The sequence below is a fragment of the Neopsephotus bourkii genome, unplaced genomic scaffold (assembly GCF_033783945.1).
Source record: "Neopsephotus bourkii isolate Nb327-2 ecotype Australia unplaced genomic scaffold, CSIRO-AGI_Nbou_v1 NB_1820, whole genome shotgun sequence".
NCBI lineage: Eukaryota > Metazoa > Chordata > Aves > Psittaciformes > Psittacidae > Neopsephotus > Neopsephotus bourkii.
This window is the reverse complement of record NW_026902293.1, coordinates 7,364,238-7,380,000: the sequence shown is the minus strand read 5'-3', so window position 1 is coordinate 7,380,000 and position 15,763 is coordinate 7,364,238. Positions and strand designations below refer to the sequence as shown.

Sequence of the window (15,763 nt, the reverse complement as noted above, 5' to 3'; positions counted from 1 at the left end):
CTACAATTTTTTTTCATTCTTGATGCATAGACAAGATTTATTTTAATGTCACAGTTATAGCAGTTCTATAGCTATAAAAAACGCATAGGCTGCATTGTCAGCTCTAAAAGTGTAGGCACTTAAGGCATCAAATATTTCAGTTCCATAGCATTCTCCACCAAATCTGCTAGCTTGTCTGAAGTTACAACTCAACATCAACAGACTTTAGTTACCATCCAATAAATGTCCATTCTCAGGTGCAAACAAGTAGGAGCCAATGCAAAGGATAAATTTAGCCTTTCAGTTATAAATAGCAATACCAATAATAATCTATTAGTATTTGGTTATATATATTTAATTTGCAGAGGACTTAGTTTATATCATATTTCACTGGATACTTTAAAATAGAAACCATGTAAGAAGAGAAAGGAGTACTACAGAAAAGTGCTAAAAAATTATTCTTGTGTAACCTGTGATTTCTGTCTAAACTTTCTTGGTACACAGAATTGTTTTTAAAGGTACTGTTCTACCATTTCTGTTAGAGAACATTGATAAGATAGTGGTAAAAATGTGAACACAGTTGTGCATCCAATGAAATAAGTGATCTTCCCAGACTGGAATATTTCTGGATTTTATCCAGAATGGAGCTGATACTACAGATTAAGAATTGCTTAAATCTGAAGAATTGACAAATCTGTAAAGAGCTGCCTTCTGTTTAATAGGAAATTTAAATATTTAGGCTGAAATATGAAATATTTAGGCTGAAATATGAAATTGAAGTATAATTTTTGGAGATAAAGGACCGTATCTTCATATATGGTTTTAAGTCATAAACAGAGTTGTATTTTAACAAGGGATATCATAATTCTGGCAATTCCTGTGAATTCTTGAGCAACTAAGTTGCAGGCACGTTTCTGTCAACTATGAGGGATGACTCTGCAGCGCCTAGAGTGAGCAATAGCTGCAAGAGCTGTTTGTGAAAGCACTGAAATATTTACTTAGTTTTAAGCATGACTGGTCCCAAACACATATGCTTCCAGTCAAGCCTCTGTATAGATGGTCTGCTAAAAGATGTCTAAGAATAGGTGGTATCAGTGGGCAGATGGCAAAGAAGAGCCAGCTTTGAACTGATGTTCTGATAAAACCAGTTGATCACCAGTGCCTTTTGAATCCTGCAAGCATCAGGGGGGTTTTCTGAAACTGGGAGGATCTATGAGTGATGTTTATACGCTATATCATAATTTTAGTTAGGTTTTAGTGGGTGCTTGGGGTCTGGCTGTCAGTGGCTGGCCAGCTATCTCACACTTCTGGCCAGCTATTACCGGCTTATGTGTTTTTATTCATACTCCACAGCTGGTCATAAAGCTGACCTTTACAAATGTATGGTCTGTGATATTTATTTTATGAGAACATAGATACTTGAGCCAAACCAGACTACACCTAATAAGCCCCATTCTAATTTCCTTTACGATATTATCTGTAAGCTGATTGATGGCAAGTGTTGTTTTAGCGTTACAAATAGACATGCTTTCAACTGAATGCTGATATGATAATGCGATAAACATGAACAATAAACTGACATCCTTACACTAGATTTTTAAATGATGAAGGATATGTGAGAAAAAAAGAGGTATATACAGATGACATAACCTGCTCTTTGGATCACAGCCAGAAAAATCTTGCACATTTACCACAGAGCTGATGCATGGGTTCAGCAACATATCTTCAGTGACTACCTGTAAAGCCTTAAATCACTGTAAAATACATTGAGACCTAATTCACTGAAATCTTACTGTACCATTTTCAGGCGTATTCTCCAAATGGAACATTATTTCTTTAGGGAGTTTTGGGGATACGCTTCCTCAGGAGGAAACACAATATTCTGCACCTCTACAGCTGAGATGCATGAAAAAAGAGCACAAGAAAGGTTAGCAGCTTTGGCATTATACCTGTCTCATTCAGTTTGTGTTCATGGGTATGCATGTCATACAAACACAGGCAGCATGACACATTTTTCCATTCTGCCCACTGTCAGTGCTCGTTGGAGCTGGCAGCAGACCACAGATCTTTACAAGTTTCAGACCTTTGCTGTTCAGAAACTGGCAGGTAGTGCTGAGCAGATGGTAGGATATGTATGCCCATAAAATAAACAGACCTGCGTCTGGGTTTGGTTTCTGAGTCATCTATCCTAAGAGCTGAAATGTTAAAACACAAAGCTTCACAGTCCTCATTTTGGGTGGGTTGTTTTTTTTTTTCCCTGTTGGGAAAATTTTAAAATAAAGTTGTGGGTTGTGTAGTTTTTGTAAGAGGATAAAAACGCATGTTTGGCTACGGATTGAAGAGTACACTGGAGACACTTGGCCTATCGGTCACAAGAGCTCAAAAGGTAACTGCTATCTGGGAAACAGCGTTAAGTCCCAGGAGTCAAAGTTATGCCTCAGGAAAATCTTTTATGACTCAGACTGGAGAGAAAAGAATAGATACTTAGGAATTAACTCATTAATTACATGTTTAGGTAAGCAAAGAGAGAAATAAAAAGTATAAATGAAAACACAGTTAACATGTTTTTGTTTGATATTTCCTAAGTATCCACAAAAATTTCATGGGTGAGAAGATGGAGTGAGTTCAACAAAAATAATTGCCAGAAAATTTAAGAGCAGCTTGCCTCTAAACCTCCTGAACTAACATATATTCTTGTCTTAGGTTATTTCAGTGGAAATCTGAGAGGAGATTTGTGTCATGATAAGGTTGCATTAATCCAGAGAGACACTTGTTCACATGCCATTATTTCTGCTCTACTGGAAAATTAAAGAAGTTTTAGTTAAAACTTTGCATCAGTTGTTTCCCATTTTAAAATGACAGGGAAGGAAGCAATGTTGCAGATGAGTAGATATTTCTGTACTGTGTAGCTTATTACAGTAAAGCTTAGAGGGGAAAAATGTACCACTGAAATATAAAAAACCCTGCAAACAATTTAAATGTTAAACTCCATCAACAGTCACTACTAAACCAACAGGGCTCAATCAGGTGACCTCAGTAAGTTACACTACATAAACTGGTGACAAATTTGGCATATATACTATGAAGGAAAACTCCTGTTCCCATCATAATTTCTAGAGCGCTCTATGCGATGTGAAGGAAGGACTGCAAAGGAAACTTCTACCCTACCCCAAGGCCCAGAGCTGAGCAGAAAGCCCACCCAACTGCTGCTCCCTTTGCAGGGGAGTGAACCTGGCCTGGGTGTGATGGGACTGGCTGTGCTATGGGTGAGTGCAGGTCAACAGCTGGGTCAGGGTGGGAGCTGAAATCTAGGCTGTAAGCAAATACAGCATGGGCAGGTGACCCATAACTCACAAGATGGACAAAACTAATAGCACTTCCCAAGTTATGAAGCAGAGGGGAAAGAAGAAAACATGAAATCCTCAAGCTCATCTATTAAGCAAGCAAAAATTAAGAGCATGTGCAATTGCTGGAAGGAACATCTGGAGGTCATTTAGACCGACTCCTCCTCAAAGTAGGAACAACTTTATTCGGTTTGCAAATATCCCTGGATGGACATTCCACAGCCTCTTTGGGCTCCAGTGCCTAATCACTCTTATGGTAACATTTCCTTTTCCACACACCTAGTCAGACTTTCCCTTGCTGCTACTTCTCTGTTGCTGATACTCGTTTTGCTGTGCACTTTCAAGAAGTGCTTGGCTCTGTCTTCTCTCTAATTAGTCATTAGTTGAAGGAAGCAATTAGATTCCCCTTTTGCCTTCTGTTCTGCTGGCTAAACAAAGCTCTGCCTCTCCTCAGTGTTTCCTTAACACCTCTGAGGTCCTCCACTGGACTTACCAAAGTACCACTAACAGTGATCCCAACCTGAATGTAGCACTCCAGCTGCAGCCCACAAGCACCAAGGATAGGCAAGTACTCACTTCCCATGACCTGTTAGCTGTTCTCTTGGTAATGCAGCTTAGCAGGCACGGTCCTCACCTCCACGAGGACTCACTGATGGCCCAAGTTACTGACTGCTTAAACATAAGTCAAAAGTGAATATTTCCATGCAGTTGTGCATATCACATTTCTGATATGTTCTCATGGAGGGGAGTGAACATCGGGAAACTGTCCTCCTTTAAAGGGGATTATGGAAAAATAGCTAGGGGAGAATGCTCTGCAATGGAAGGGATGAAATCTGTCAATAATGCTAAAAAATGTACATTAAAAAAAATCACAGTGAAAATAGTTTAACTCAGCTTTGCATATGCATTTTATACCTACTTTTTCTTAATGAAACAAACCTCTATTTAGTTATTCTGGTCATTCAAAGCCTTGATGCTTTACAGCTAAATGTAATCCATAATCAAAATTTCCTATATCTTTTTGGCAAACAGCCATTTAGAACTTACAAAATTATGGAATAATGATAGCAATTGTACAGAGGTTTAAGATTTCCCTTTTTTTCCCACTTTTTTATGTTTACCTATATTCAGATAGCCATTGAACATAGAAAAAAATTAAATTTCAAAACCTTTAATTTAAAATTGTATTTACTATGCCAGCAGGGTTTTCTCTCTCCCTTTTTTTTTTTTTTTAAATTTATTTAGAAGTCACTTATGAAATAGAAAATAAGTTGAAGCAATTATGAGTACCACATCCTTGGAGGTTTCAAACATCTCATTTTAATCAGGAAAAACAAATTTTCTTCATTTTCAACTTCCATTTGTGTTCTCCATTTCAAATATACTAGACACTGACCAAAGTAAATTAAATTGCAGACCAAGCTCTAAATGTACTAGGCAGTACATTCGTGTATTAATTCCCCAAATGCTTAATCTTAGTTCCATACATTTAGCAGCTGCTTCCCACAGACCATTAATTCAAGTATTTAAAAATCTGTCAGCAATCACTCATTCTGTGAAGGCAGTTTTAATTTAAGTGATGTTAACTGCAACTCGTCAGAGTAAATGTAGGAAGTATTATAAACCATCATAATTAAAATGAAGATTTCTTTTCTACATATTCATCTATGTAACTGAAATTAAAGAAACTAATCTCATAAGATAAAATTAAGTTAAGGCCCACATAATAGGACTTCCTCTTTCTCTATTCCAAGAAGTGCGAAATTACTAGGAGAAATGTGCTGGAGGAACATCATAGTAAACTATGATGCCTCATATTACACACTGGAAATTATCTGGGCTAAAGTAAAATTATTTGGATTATTAAATTATACTTTTTTTAAATAACTTTTTTACATGGAAAAAATCCTGTGGATCCTTATTTCAGACTGCACTGCCTCACTGAAATTCATGTTATTCCAGTGTTGCTTTTTAAATTCACACCCTTCCTATTCATAGAATCATAGAATCACAGAATGGTTTGGGTTGGAAGGGACCTTCAAGATCACCTAGTTCTAACCCACTGCCATGGACAGGGACACCTTCCACTAGACCAAGTTGCTCAAAGTTCCATTCAACCTGGCCTATTCTACTTTGATTCCCCTGTGTGTACCTCGTGTAGTCCATTCCTGAAAAAGAAACTGCCCTTGCTTCTCAGGGCTGGTGCAGGAGGAAATAGGGCAGGAGAATTGGCTCCATTCGCCATGGGTTGAACAAATCCAGAGGATGCATTATCACCCCCCATGATGCTCTATCTGACAGAAGGTTTCTGTAGACACAATCAGCTCCAGCATCCCTGCAGGAATCCTTCAGGATGTTAGGAGTATCAGGGGCAACTTTGACCTCTTTGTTTTAAAAAAGTAATTTATGAATACCGGTGGCTGGGTCTGAAAGAGATCAGTTCAGCCCTGTCCTTCATTCAGCTGTGAGGGATGGCTGCTGGGCTCTAAGTGCCTCTTCTGCACTTAAAGGACCTCAATGGGAGTTTGTAGATGCATGAGCCAATACCGAACAGCATGGCTCTCATAAGCTCCTTGCTGGCTCAAGGCCTTCTCCTTCCTTTGATCAAACAGGATTCACCAGTATGGGATGGAAAAACACGGTAGGCTGGGAACAGGGCTGTGAGAAGTGTTTCCTGCTGCTTCAGGTGTGATATCTGGTCAAGGCACTTAACCTCTTCTATTCAAATGTTGAAAGGTAAAGTTGTCCAAAACCTGAGTTTTGGCATGAGAGGTAACAAATATAAGAAATAACTGCAAAGAAAATATTTTGGTATTTTAAAACTAAACATTTTAGCCTCTAACAGTCTAAATGACTCCATTGATCTCCTCTAGTTTTTATAAAAATATGCAGTTTTTCAAATTTAATCTCTGTTTACAATGGCAGTGTTTAAACTCCTGAAAACTTTGCCCTTGGGTGAGACTGTGATATTGTGTATATCCCTTCAAAAGTGGCTGCGTTTAAGGAGCATGTGTGAGGTGAGAGCTGTGGCAGAGGACCTGGCCGAGGATATGCCAGCCAAAACATATTCCAGTCCAATCTGGGATTAACTGAGATTCACTGTAACACTACACTCAAATGAACAAGAAGGGGAAAGGTAGGGACAGAGCATTTCTCTAAGTGAGCAAGCTCTTCCCAGCACCTTCAGGTTTGCTATGAAGAGCTCTACCTGCCATGAGTGAATCACCATGGGTGGCTGCAGATGGAAGCAGAGCACAGTGAATGCTTTATGCCCCCGTTCAAAACAGTTTACCAATATTTCAGCGCTGGGTTTACAGCTGGCTGCAGTGGTCTGAGCAAACATCTGAGGGAAAGGCACAAGCGCCTGCCTGTGAGTAATCAGCTCACACTCCAGTGGGGAGGTGTGTGGGGATCGGGATGGAGGGGGAGGATGGCAGGGCAGGCATGAGCTGCTGCCTGGGGCCCCTAGCATGTGCCTGGTTGTAGGTGGTTTCAGTGGGAACGCATACAGCTCCATTACACACCTCCCCAGTAAATTCATCTTCATATGTTACCATAGGTATAGCACTAATTCAGAATGGATTGAAAAGAACTGGAGTCAGACTCACTTTTTCTTAATATAGCTCCCTCCCTGTATACACACTACAGAGCTGCAGGTGTAAGCAGAGCAGTCAGTGGTGCAGTAACTTCAGGTTTCATGAGCAGGCAGCTAGGCCTTTGTATCAGAGTCAGGAGTTATACTGAAATCATTAAGTCTACAAGAGGTTTGGTATGGGTATCACTGTATTGAATCCTTACTGTAACCTTAAACAGCAAGTGTATCTGAGCAAGGGTCCCTTCTATTAAAAGTGTTTCAATAAGTAATAGAGTATGATGATTACCAAGTACGCTGTCCACTTTATTGCAGCAAATGAAATCACGTGTAACCATAGGACTAGCCAGTTTGCTTCAGTAATTCTGAATTATCCCAGTGAGTACAATCTTATTTATAATTATCATGATCATTGGATTATCTTACATATTGAGCTATACACTGAATGAAATTAACATTAGTTATCTCATGTTATATTTGAGCATGGGAGTTTTACCATAAGCCCTGTACTGAGACAGGAAACTATGGACCATCCCCTCCAGCATCTTAAATTGGACCATTTCTTAGAATAACTTGTGTCTGGTTTTCTTTGCTCTGAAGGTATTGAGAGGAATAGTCTTTTAGCTGTCCTCCAAATGCATATTCTTTGAATTCTTTTGACCCCTAGAGAAAAGATGTATTTCTCTTTGGCACCAAGAAGACTGCAGTTGCTTGTGGCTTACCTGTCCTGGTTGTTCACAGGCTGTCTGGTATTTTGCTTGCTGGCATAATTCTTTTACTCTCTCATATTTTGGTAGCTGATTAGACTGCTGGGTATTTTTGTTGGGTTCCTCCTTCTTGCGCAGAAATTTGCTTTAAAAAAAAAAGTTGAATATTTTAGATACATTCTTCTGAACTCTGGAGATAACGAATTTAACTGGAAAAGCAAAGCTACCTGAAGTTTTTACATCTTCTCAAGTAAAAAAGCCCAACACATTTCTGTTACTGACCTTAAAGGTAGGTCATATATTGGAAAAAAAAAGGCTCAAGTGATTTGCTGGAAATTACCCAAGAAGAAATAAGAGAAATAGGGGCTGCTGAAATATGTCTAAGTGATAGAGTTCAGCACCATTCATATATAAATGGATTTTCTTTCACAAAGCAAAACATGTTGAATCAGTACTCGCCTGGCTGAAACGCCCAACTGAAGACACTGCAGGGCTCCCATACTCATTCAGCTTTAGCCTGGCTATAACTCATACATTACAATGTGCCTTATATGCACCGTTTTGTACTACATCACCCCAAATTTCCATAGTCTGCAAAGCCATAAAGTGCCATGAGTAAATTGCTGTAAAACTTTTACCCAGAGAAAGTTTTCACAGCAGTAATTGGCAAGATGAGAGTAAAGAGTGTAAAGAGGTATCAGTGAAATGAGGAGCAGTTATAGATCTCATTTACACATAAACCTTTTCTTAGCTAGAACAAAAATGAAGAATGCTTTGAATATGTGATAGAAAATACAAAACTACTTGATAAAAGGATTCTGATGGATTTGAAACAGAGATTTTGTAAGAAAATGAGTCAGATAATGAGACATAAATGGGCATAAGTACAATGTTAAAGAAAGAGGAGGTACAAGCTAAGAAAGTCACCAGAAAAGCATGCTTTCAAATCTCTTCAGAGACAGGGATTTGGGAGCACAGCAACTTGCAAAGCCAGTGGTGGGAAAATAGGAAACAAGTCAGGCCTGTAAGTTTGCTTGCAAAATTTACTGCTTTGCTGACCATAAAAAAGAAGAGGAGGGAGCAGAAAGGAAAACATGTACAGGAGAATGTTCCCAGCAGGCTGGCTGTCCCAAAACTCTCTCACCCCTAATAATTACCCTCTTTCCACCAGAAATGTGTCACGCCAAATTTTGGTCTTCTTGTTTGTTCGAAATCTGAAAGCAAAATAGTAATATTTATTGCTGCCACCTATGTATAGCATTGCCAGTGTTCACCATTTATTTTTTTAAAAACCCACCTCTCCACTTATATATACACCAGCTGATTTATAGATGTGCTATTTAAGAGATTCTTCAAATGCAAAAGCTGTGGTCATTGCCATGACACAGCTCATTTTCACAGAATCTCTTTTTCCACTCAGTTGATTTACTTAGGTGTTCGCTTCTGAAGTGATTAAAAAGATACAGTGCTGGGACCCACCTGTTTCCTGGTCTCTCCAAGTCCAGAAGCTTTAGGACGGATTTGCCATCCATATCTGGAGGCGTGTCAAGTCCTGCTATATCCAGAATTGTTGGAGCGAGATCAATATTCAAAACTATCTGAGGCACTCTGCAAATCAACAGAAAAGGTCATAGTTGTCATATGTTCAATATGTAAGTCTTCACATTCTCTTGGAAACAGAATGGTAATTAATGTTTATCAGGGCTTTGAAGAGGTAAAGCTCTACAGAAGTGCTAAGTTTAGAAAATCAGCTTTGAAGTGTGCAACTCAGAACGACGGGCTAGCCCTGCAGACTGTTGCCACAAAGAAAAAGTTAAGCCAAATAAAACATGGAGGACCAGTAGCCACACTACTCTTATCTCACTGACAACAACGATACAATGCCATCCATTTTGATAAACCAGAAGGTGAGCAATAAAGATGACTACCTACTTTTTAAAAGCAAAACCCAAAGCCTAATCCTACAGGACCACACATCATACTATTTTATCTTCTGCATTGTAACTTAATAATATGCAAAATGAAAGACATTCCTCTTTATTAGACTCATTGGTCTGCAAAACTATGACATCCTTTATGAAATGAAACTGAGCAAAGCAATAATTACATGCTCTTAAAAACATTTTACATTAAGCTCAACAGCCGTGCTAATGACATAAGAGAACGTACACTGATCCTGGCTCTACACTTGGACCACGAATAAAGAAAGGAACTCGAATATCAAAGTCATATGGCATTGACTTCCCCTTGACCAGTCCGAACTGTCCGATATGGTAACCATGATCAGCAGTGTAAATAATGTAGGTATTCTCCAGTTCTCCCATCTCTGCAAGCATTTGGTATAACTGCAACAGAGCACAGGAAAAATTCTGAATTAAATGTAGCAAAACAAGTTTTGTGCATAATCAGGTATAACCACCATTTTACTCTCTTAAATTTACTGAACCAAATATGGCCTTGATGAAGTTGTTGAAGTGGTCACCTCGGGATGGACACTTTTACATCTCGTTTTTACTGTGCTGCCAAAAATATCAACTTACAAGTTTAATTTCACATTTGTCAGATGGGAAAATTAAACAGGTCTGGAAAATTAGAGTAGCAAAATATGGTAATACTGGTGAAGTTGCATTAGTGTGTCCAAAAGTCATTGTGTACTCAAACAGCTTGGGAAAAAAGTCTGCTACAGCTTTAGGGCAAATGGTACTTAGATTTGATTTACTGTGTTAGTCTACAACTTTCTCATTCCTTACAGTTGTGGGCTTGGGAAAAGGCTGTAAATTTTTATTAAAGTTTAAAAAAGTCTCTCTGGGGGAAGATCTTTGGTCATGGTGCTTGATTTTGGAACAAAAAGTCATGCAAAGTACACCTAACAGTTTGTGTATCATGTTACCTATAATTAGCTGTATGCTGCATTGCCTAACTTCTGCAAACACTAGCGGACTGACACCTGAGTTGCTGTGATTTGCCAATTCCCAGATTTCAGTTGAAGGACGAACTGTGAAGGGAGTGTGTGAAATGAGTAGAAGTTGTCATATGCGCACCTGTGCCTATCCACATGTACACGCAGGTAATGCATCTTCTGTTAATACCAGGCTTTATATTAGGCCCAGTGACTTTTCCTTTAAAAAAAAAAATCATTAGTTTATCTACTCAGCAATTAAAAGAAACAGGCAAGGAGCTTGGCACTGTGCTGCAGAGAACCAGAATTTATTTCTACTGGGGATACACGAAGTAATTCTTTGTAGCTCAAGGTCTTTTCCCAGGCTGTGGTTGGTGAAGGTAAAGAAGGAAATAGTTTAATTTTGTTACCAACTAATAAGTTTGTATTCACAGCAGTTTCTTGAACTCACTCTTTCCATAGAGTCGTCAACAGACATCAGGGTCTGAAGCCTTTTGCGCTGCAAGACATTTGTAAACTCCATGTGGATAGGTAGCATGGGCCCTGTATACTGCATGATCCAGTGCTTATCCATGTTTGGTGCATAGTTATAGCTGGGAGTGCTGGGAAGAAAAGAAAGGATCACAGGCATCAGAGGAAGGTGGCAGCTTCCCTAATACAGGAATAGCCAACAGTTAAAACACAGATTCTATGTTGTATCTGATATTTCCAATGTGAAATACCAACAAACATCACTTCAGTGGCTTCCAAGATTCATTGGTTCATACATCACTTCCTCAAAATTTTTAACCACTTGCTTTCTGAGCTTTCTTTCAGGGTCAAAGTCCACTACCAGATCCATATTAAAATTTAAGATATGCCCAAATGTATTTCTCAAAGGAATGTGTAAACAGTAAAAATGCTTATCTGAATAGTGCATCCCATAACAAGCAGAAAAATGAAGGAAAGTCAGAGATCAAAGATGACTACTTCCCCTTAGTACTAAACTGCCCTGATCTTCCAGTGGGGAATTACATGTATATTAGCACAAGTTAGACAAAAGTCACAAGGAAGATATTTTGTTTTGACAGATGAAGAAATTCAGTAGTTAGTTCTAAAGACCAAAAACATTCATATTATCAGAGAGCTGAGAAAGTGCTGCAGCCAGTGACATTGACCCCAGACCCATGTTCAGTCTCCAAGACTTTCCCTTGGCCCTCTCCTGAGCTGTGTCCTAGTGACACCCAAAGATGTGCAAATTCCAGTCCTACCAAAATAACATTTATTTATACATTGAATACTGTTGAAGTGTTATTTTTACAATGTGAATGCAAAGCACAGTGCTTTACCAGCATAACATGAACTGTGATAACAATGTTGAACTAATACTGGTAGTGATACTATAGTACTAAGAAGTATGTTCCAGAGTCCTACTGAAGCAAAGAATGATGCTTTAGGAGTTTGCACAAACATCAGAGGAAGATATAAGAGAGTTGTTCTATCCACAGCCAGTGAATTTTTGAAGAACATCATGTAAGAAACAAGAATCCATTCAGATATATCATCTCTGAAGAAAAGGTACTGCAAAAAATATGCCAAGTAATTTTGCTGTATAGATTTGTACATTACAAAATCTCTCCATTAATCCTGCTTTTATACCTAGCATATATGATAACTTAAAGATGAAAAGAAACGAAAAAAACCTGTCCTGTAACAGTTTCATCAGTGGATGAGCATTTTCCTTCTCTGAAAGCTGCAGAATCTGGGCTTTGCCATTTTGATTCCCAATATACTGCAGTATATGATAGAGTCATTGCAGCCTTACCTTTCATAGAAAATGAAAAAATGCTGTTGTGTGAATTAATTTGATTTCTGCAGTTCTCTTTTCAGTTTATAACACAAATTCAATTAAATATGGATTTACTGTTTAGATACTGATAATTCTAATACATGCATTACCCAAAGGTGCATTTTCCCCACATAAATGTTTATGTGCAGTTGTCTTTTCATACGAGATAGCACAAAACACTATCAGAACATTGTATATTGATAACTTAAAGTCACACCTTTGACCAGTCCTTCATTTAGCTTTCAGTTTTCTTGTCGGTTCTATAAGACCACAGTATGGTGGAAGCAATTTATTTTAGTGAAGCAGCTGATTTTACTTTATCAGCTATCGTATGCATAACCTATAACTATATATTCTGAGGATAAAAGTCAGCCCAATGGAAAACATAATAGACTGATAGTCAACTGCAATAATTTAATGGAGTCCATACTTTAACTGGAGACCAGTTTTGAGAATCTAAGTAGATTGTGAGAAATATGTGTGTGTGTAGTACATACAGCTAGTTTTGACTAACCTATTTAACCATTAGCCCTGGGCAAAACAGAAGTGAGACAGTGGTATCACAGGATATGTGAATTTTTGCTTCATATTAAGAAACACGGAAAGGTTAGATTCTTACTTAACAAAGACAAAACATAAACTACAACTACTCTTCTGCTGGAAAGTCTTTTATTTCGCGTTGAAAAATCAAAATTTTTTACATGTGCCATGGTTAAAATCTGATTTTTAAAAGGGGTGTTTCTACTACCACAAAATTAATGAAATTGAGCCCAGGAGCACAGCCCTCTAGGTTGCTGGCTAGCCAGCAGCCCTAGCAGATGGACTTATGGAGCCCTAGACCTTGAAGAAGAAACAAGTCTTCAGAGTTCTGAGGTATTAGGTGCACTGACAGTGCAAACTTTCCTCTGTTTGTCTGTAATTTTGTCAAACGACGCTTTCCTATGAAAGAGCCCAGTTTTGATTAACCAGCATTTTCCAGCAAAAGCCTGGGGTTTTTTAGTGGACTCCTGAGTGTGTCTGCCACAGAGGGATGAGGTGGCTGTGAGCTGCACTCAGCCAGCAGCACTGTGACAGCCTGCTGCTGTGCCAGGAAGGAGAGCCAGCTGCTGAAGCAAGCTCAGGTCTCATGTTCCCAGGCCAATGTGAGAAGCCTCCTCCACATAATGGATAGTCTCTAAAAGCAGCACTCAAGGGTTTAGCAGGGCAGTTAAAACCTTTCACAGGCACTTTCCAAATGCACTGTGAATTTTCTGGGTGAGAAATGCAGTAGGCAGAGATTGAGCAGAATTTTCCTCCCAGACACTTCAAGGAACAGGACCTTCTGAGAAATACCCAGTGCCAGTGGCTGATGGAGAAATGTGACACAGGGGTCCAAAATAGAGGAGAAAGAGTACTAAGGAAGAGACAGAAGGGAATCCAGATGGTCTGTGTTCCCTGTACACCCCTTTTGTTGTGCCTTGCAGAAATCCACCAGAACAGCACTACTGGCCAGGCACAAGATCTGACATTGCCTTCAGATTTGTCTACCTTTCTGTGTGTTAAACAAACAAACAAACCCAACAGAGGTGAATTCTGGGGAGAATATTGCTGATTTTTTAAAACCTTTCCAGGAAGACAGACAACTTCCCTGTCAGTGATAACTGTTTATCACAACACTTTTTCTTGAAGCAGTTGGAGATATCAACTAAATGTTCAACTGTTATAAGCCCTTGAAAGTCACCATGGCACAGTCTGTCGCTGTTTCTATTCTTCCATTTTTGGGAATAACTTTACTGTGCATTGACAAGTACTGCTGTAAAGTAACATCAACATCTACGTTTCCTTGATTCCTCTTTGCACTGGGAATATGAGATTGCAGATATGTCTTGTCTTCTATTGCCTCTTCTCACTATTGCCTCTTCTCAGTAATGGAGCCTATCTTGTCTTGAGCACATTTTGTTGATCCATGATCAGCAGACAATGCCAGGTACGCCATTGTCTTCAGGTTATCCATGGCTTGTAAGTCTGGCAAGGAGTTACTGCTCACCTGCCTTTTGATCTTTGCTGGCTGCTCTGAATAGCTCTCAGATGCTGCCCCAGACTGCAGTTTCTAATTTCAAGGTCATTCTTGCTAGCTGATCAGCAAATAGCAAAGCACTTAAAATTCTGAATGTGTGCCCAGAGACTGTCTGAGAGTTCATTTTACATGTTACAAAAATAGATACAGGAAACAGTGCTCCACCTCATGTAACTCTGTTCTAAAAACATACTACACAAATATTAAATTTGTAGAGAGGGTAAGGGCTGAGAGAGCAAATGATTAGTTTACTAAAAAGGTGCAGTATTTAGCATTCATACAGGCTATACTAGCTTGGACAAATCTAGATCGCTCAGTTGCTCACTTACATTTGTCCAACATATACTGTGCGGAACGTACTACACAGAGACTTCTTGAAACTCCGTGACTGGGCAGGACACTAGAACATGCCAGGCTCATAACATTTAAAATTGCTGCTCTTAGTTTAACTAACAAAAAAAATTCCAGATGCTTAACAATAACAGCTGCTGAACCCAGTCAGGCACTTTCCCATAAGCACATGCTCGGTACGATAACAATAAATAAACCCTGAGATTTCATAACCATTCACCTATGTGAACAAATTTACAGAGAAATCATCCCAATTCATGTGTGCATTTGCAAGAAACCAAAAAAGCAAATTACTATTAGCCTTCTCTAGGCCTTAGATTACAGTCTCCTCGGGAAAGTAATAACTTGTGGTTTGGGTTCTGTTAGCACTTAATGTCCCTGTATCAACATGTATTATTCTTGTTCATGCTATACCATGGAAATTGCACTTCCTGTGTATTTACCACCTGTTAAACTGCAACAGGAAAGCCTCCAGTGGTGATATTAGGTGTTCTGTAGGTTATAGAAGGAGTAAATACCTGTAAGTACTACTGCACTTTTCTCTTTAAAGAAAGATTCACCATGAGATCTATCATTTGTTTATCTGTAAGCATCAATTCAAACAGATAATTAAAGTTATAATGGGAGGAAAGTAATTATATTAGCACTCAGCTTTGTGTCCTGAATCCAAAAGGCCTTAATACCCGTTAGATACACAAACAATCAGCATTTCATATAACACATTTTAATTACTCTGACAGCATATTTGTATTTAAATTTTAACTTCAAAATAGAGAATGCATCTTGTTCGACTTCTAAGGTATCACAATAACTTCAAGTTTGACAAGAAACAAAAAATCTTCAACAATGCAAAAGAATGGATGTTTGCACTTGAGGACCTATTGAAATGGGGTCCTCAAATAGCAAATCACTCAGAAATGATTTACACTATCTTCTACTAGTAACTGAAGTGCTTTTTGTGTGATATTGCATGAATCAAATGGAATACAATCCGTCTGCAAATCATT

The 15,763-nt window shown here is 38.7% G+C and overlaps 1 protein-coding gene across 3 annotated transcripts in view; it reads right to left on the bottom strand.

Annotated features, from left to right (window-relative positions):
• The window catches only part of SULF1 (sulfatase 1), a 122,113-nt gene that overhangs the window by 20,723 nt on the left and 85,627 nt on the right, over positions 1-15,763 (bottom strand). For all 3 annotated transcript variants that reach the window (XM_061343066.1, XM_061343064.1, XM_061343067.1), the window contains 5 exons: positions 10,973-11,123; positions 9,792-9,967; positions 9,102-9,230; positions 8,780-8,836; positions 7,638-7,767 (listed from right to left, as the gene is read on the bottom strand). In XM_061343066.1, coding sequence (XP_061199050.1) covers positions 7,638-7,767; positions 8,780-8,836; positions 9,102-9,230; positions 9,792-9,967; positions 10,973-11,123 — 643 coding nt within the window. The remainder of the gene's footprint in view (positions 1-7,637; positions 7,768-8,779; positions 8,837-9,101; positions 9,231-9,791; positions 9,968-10,972; positions 11,124-15,763) is intronic.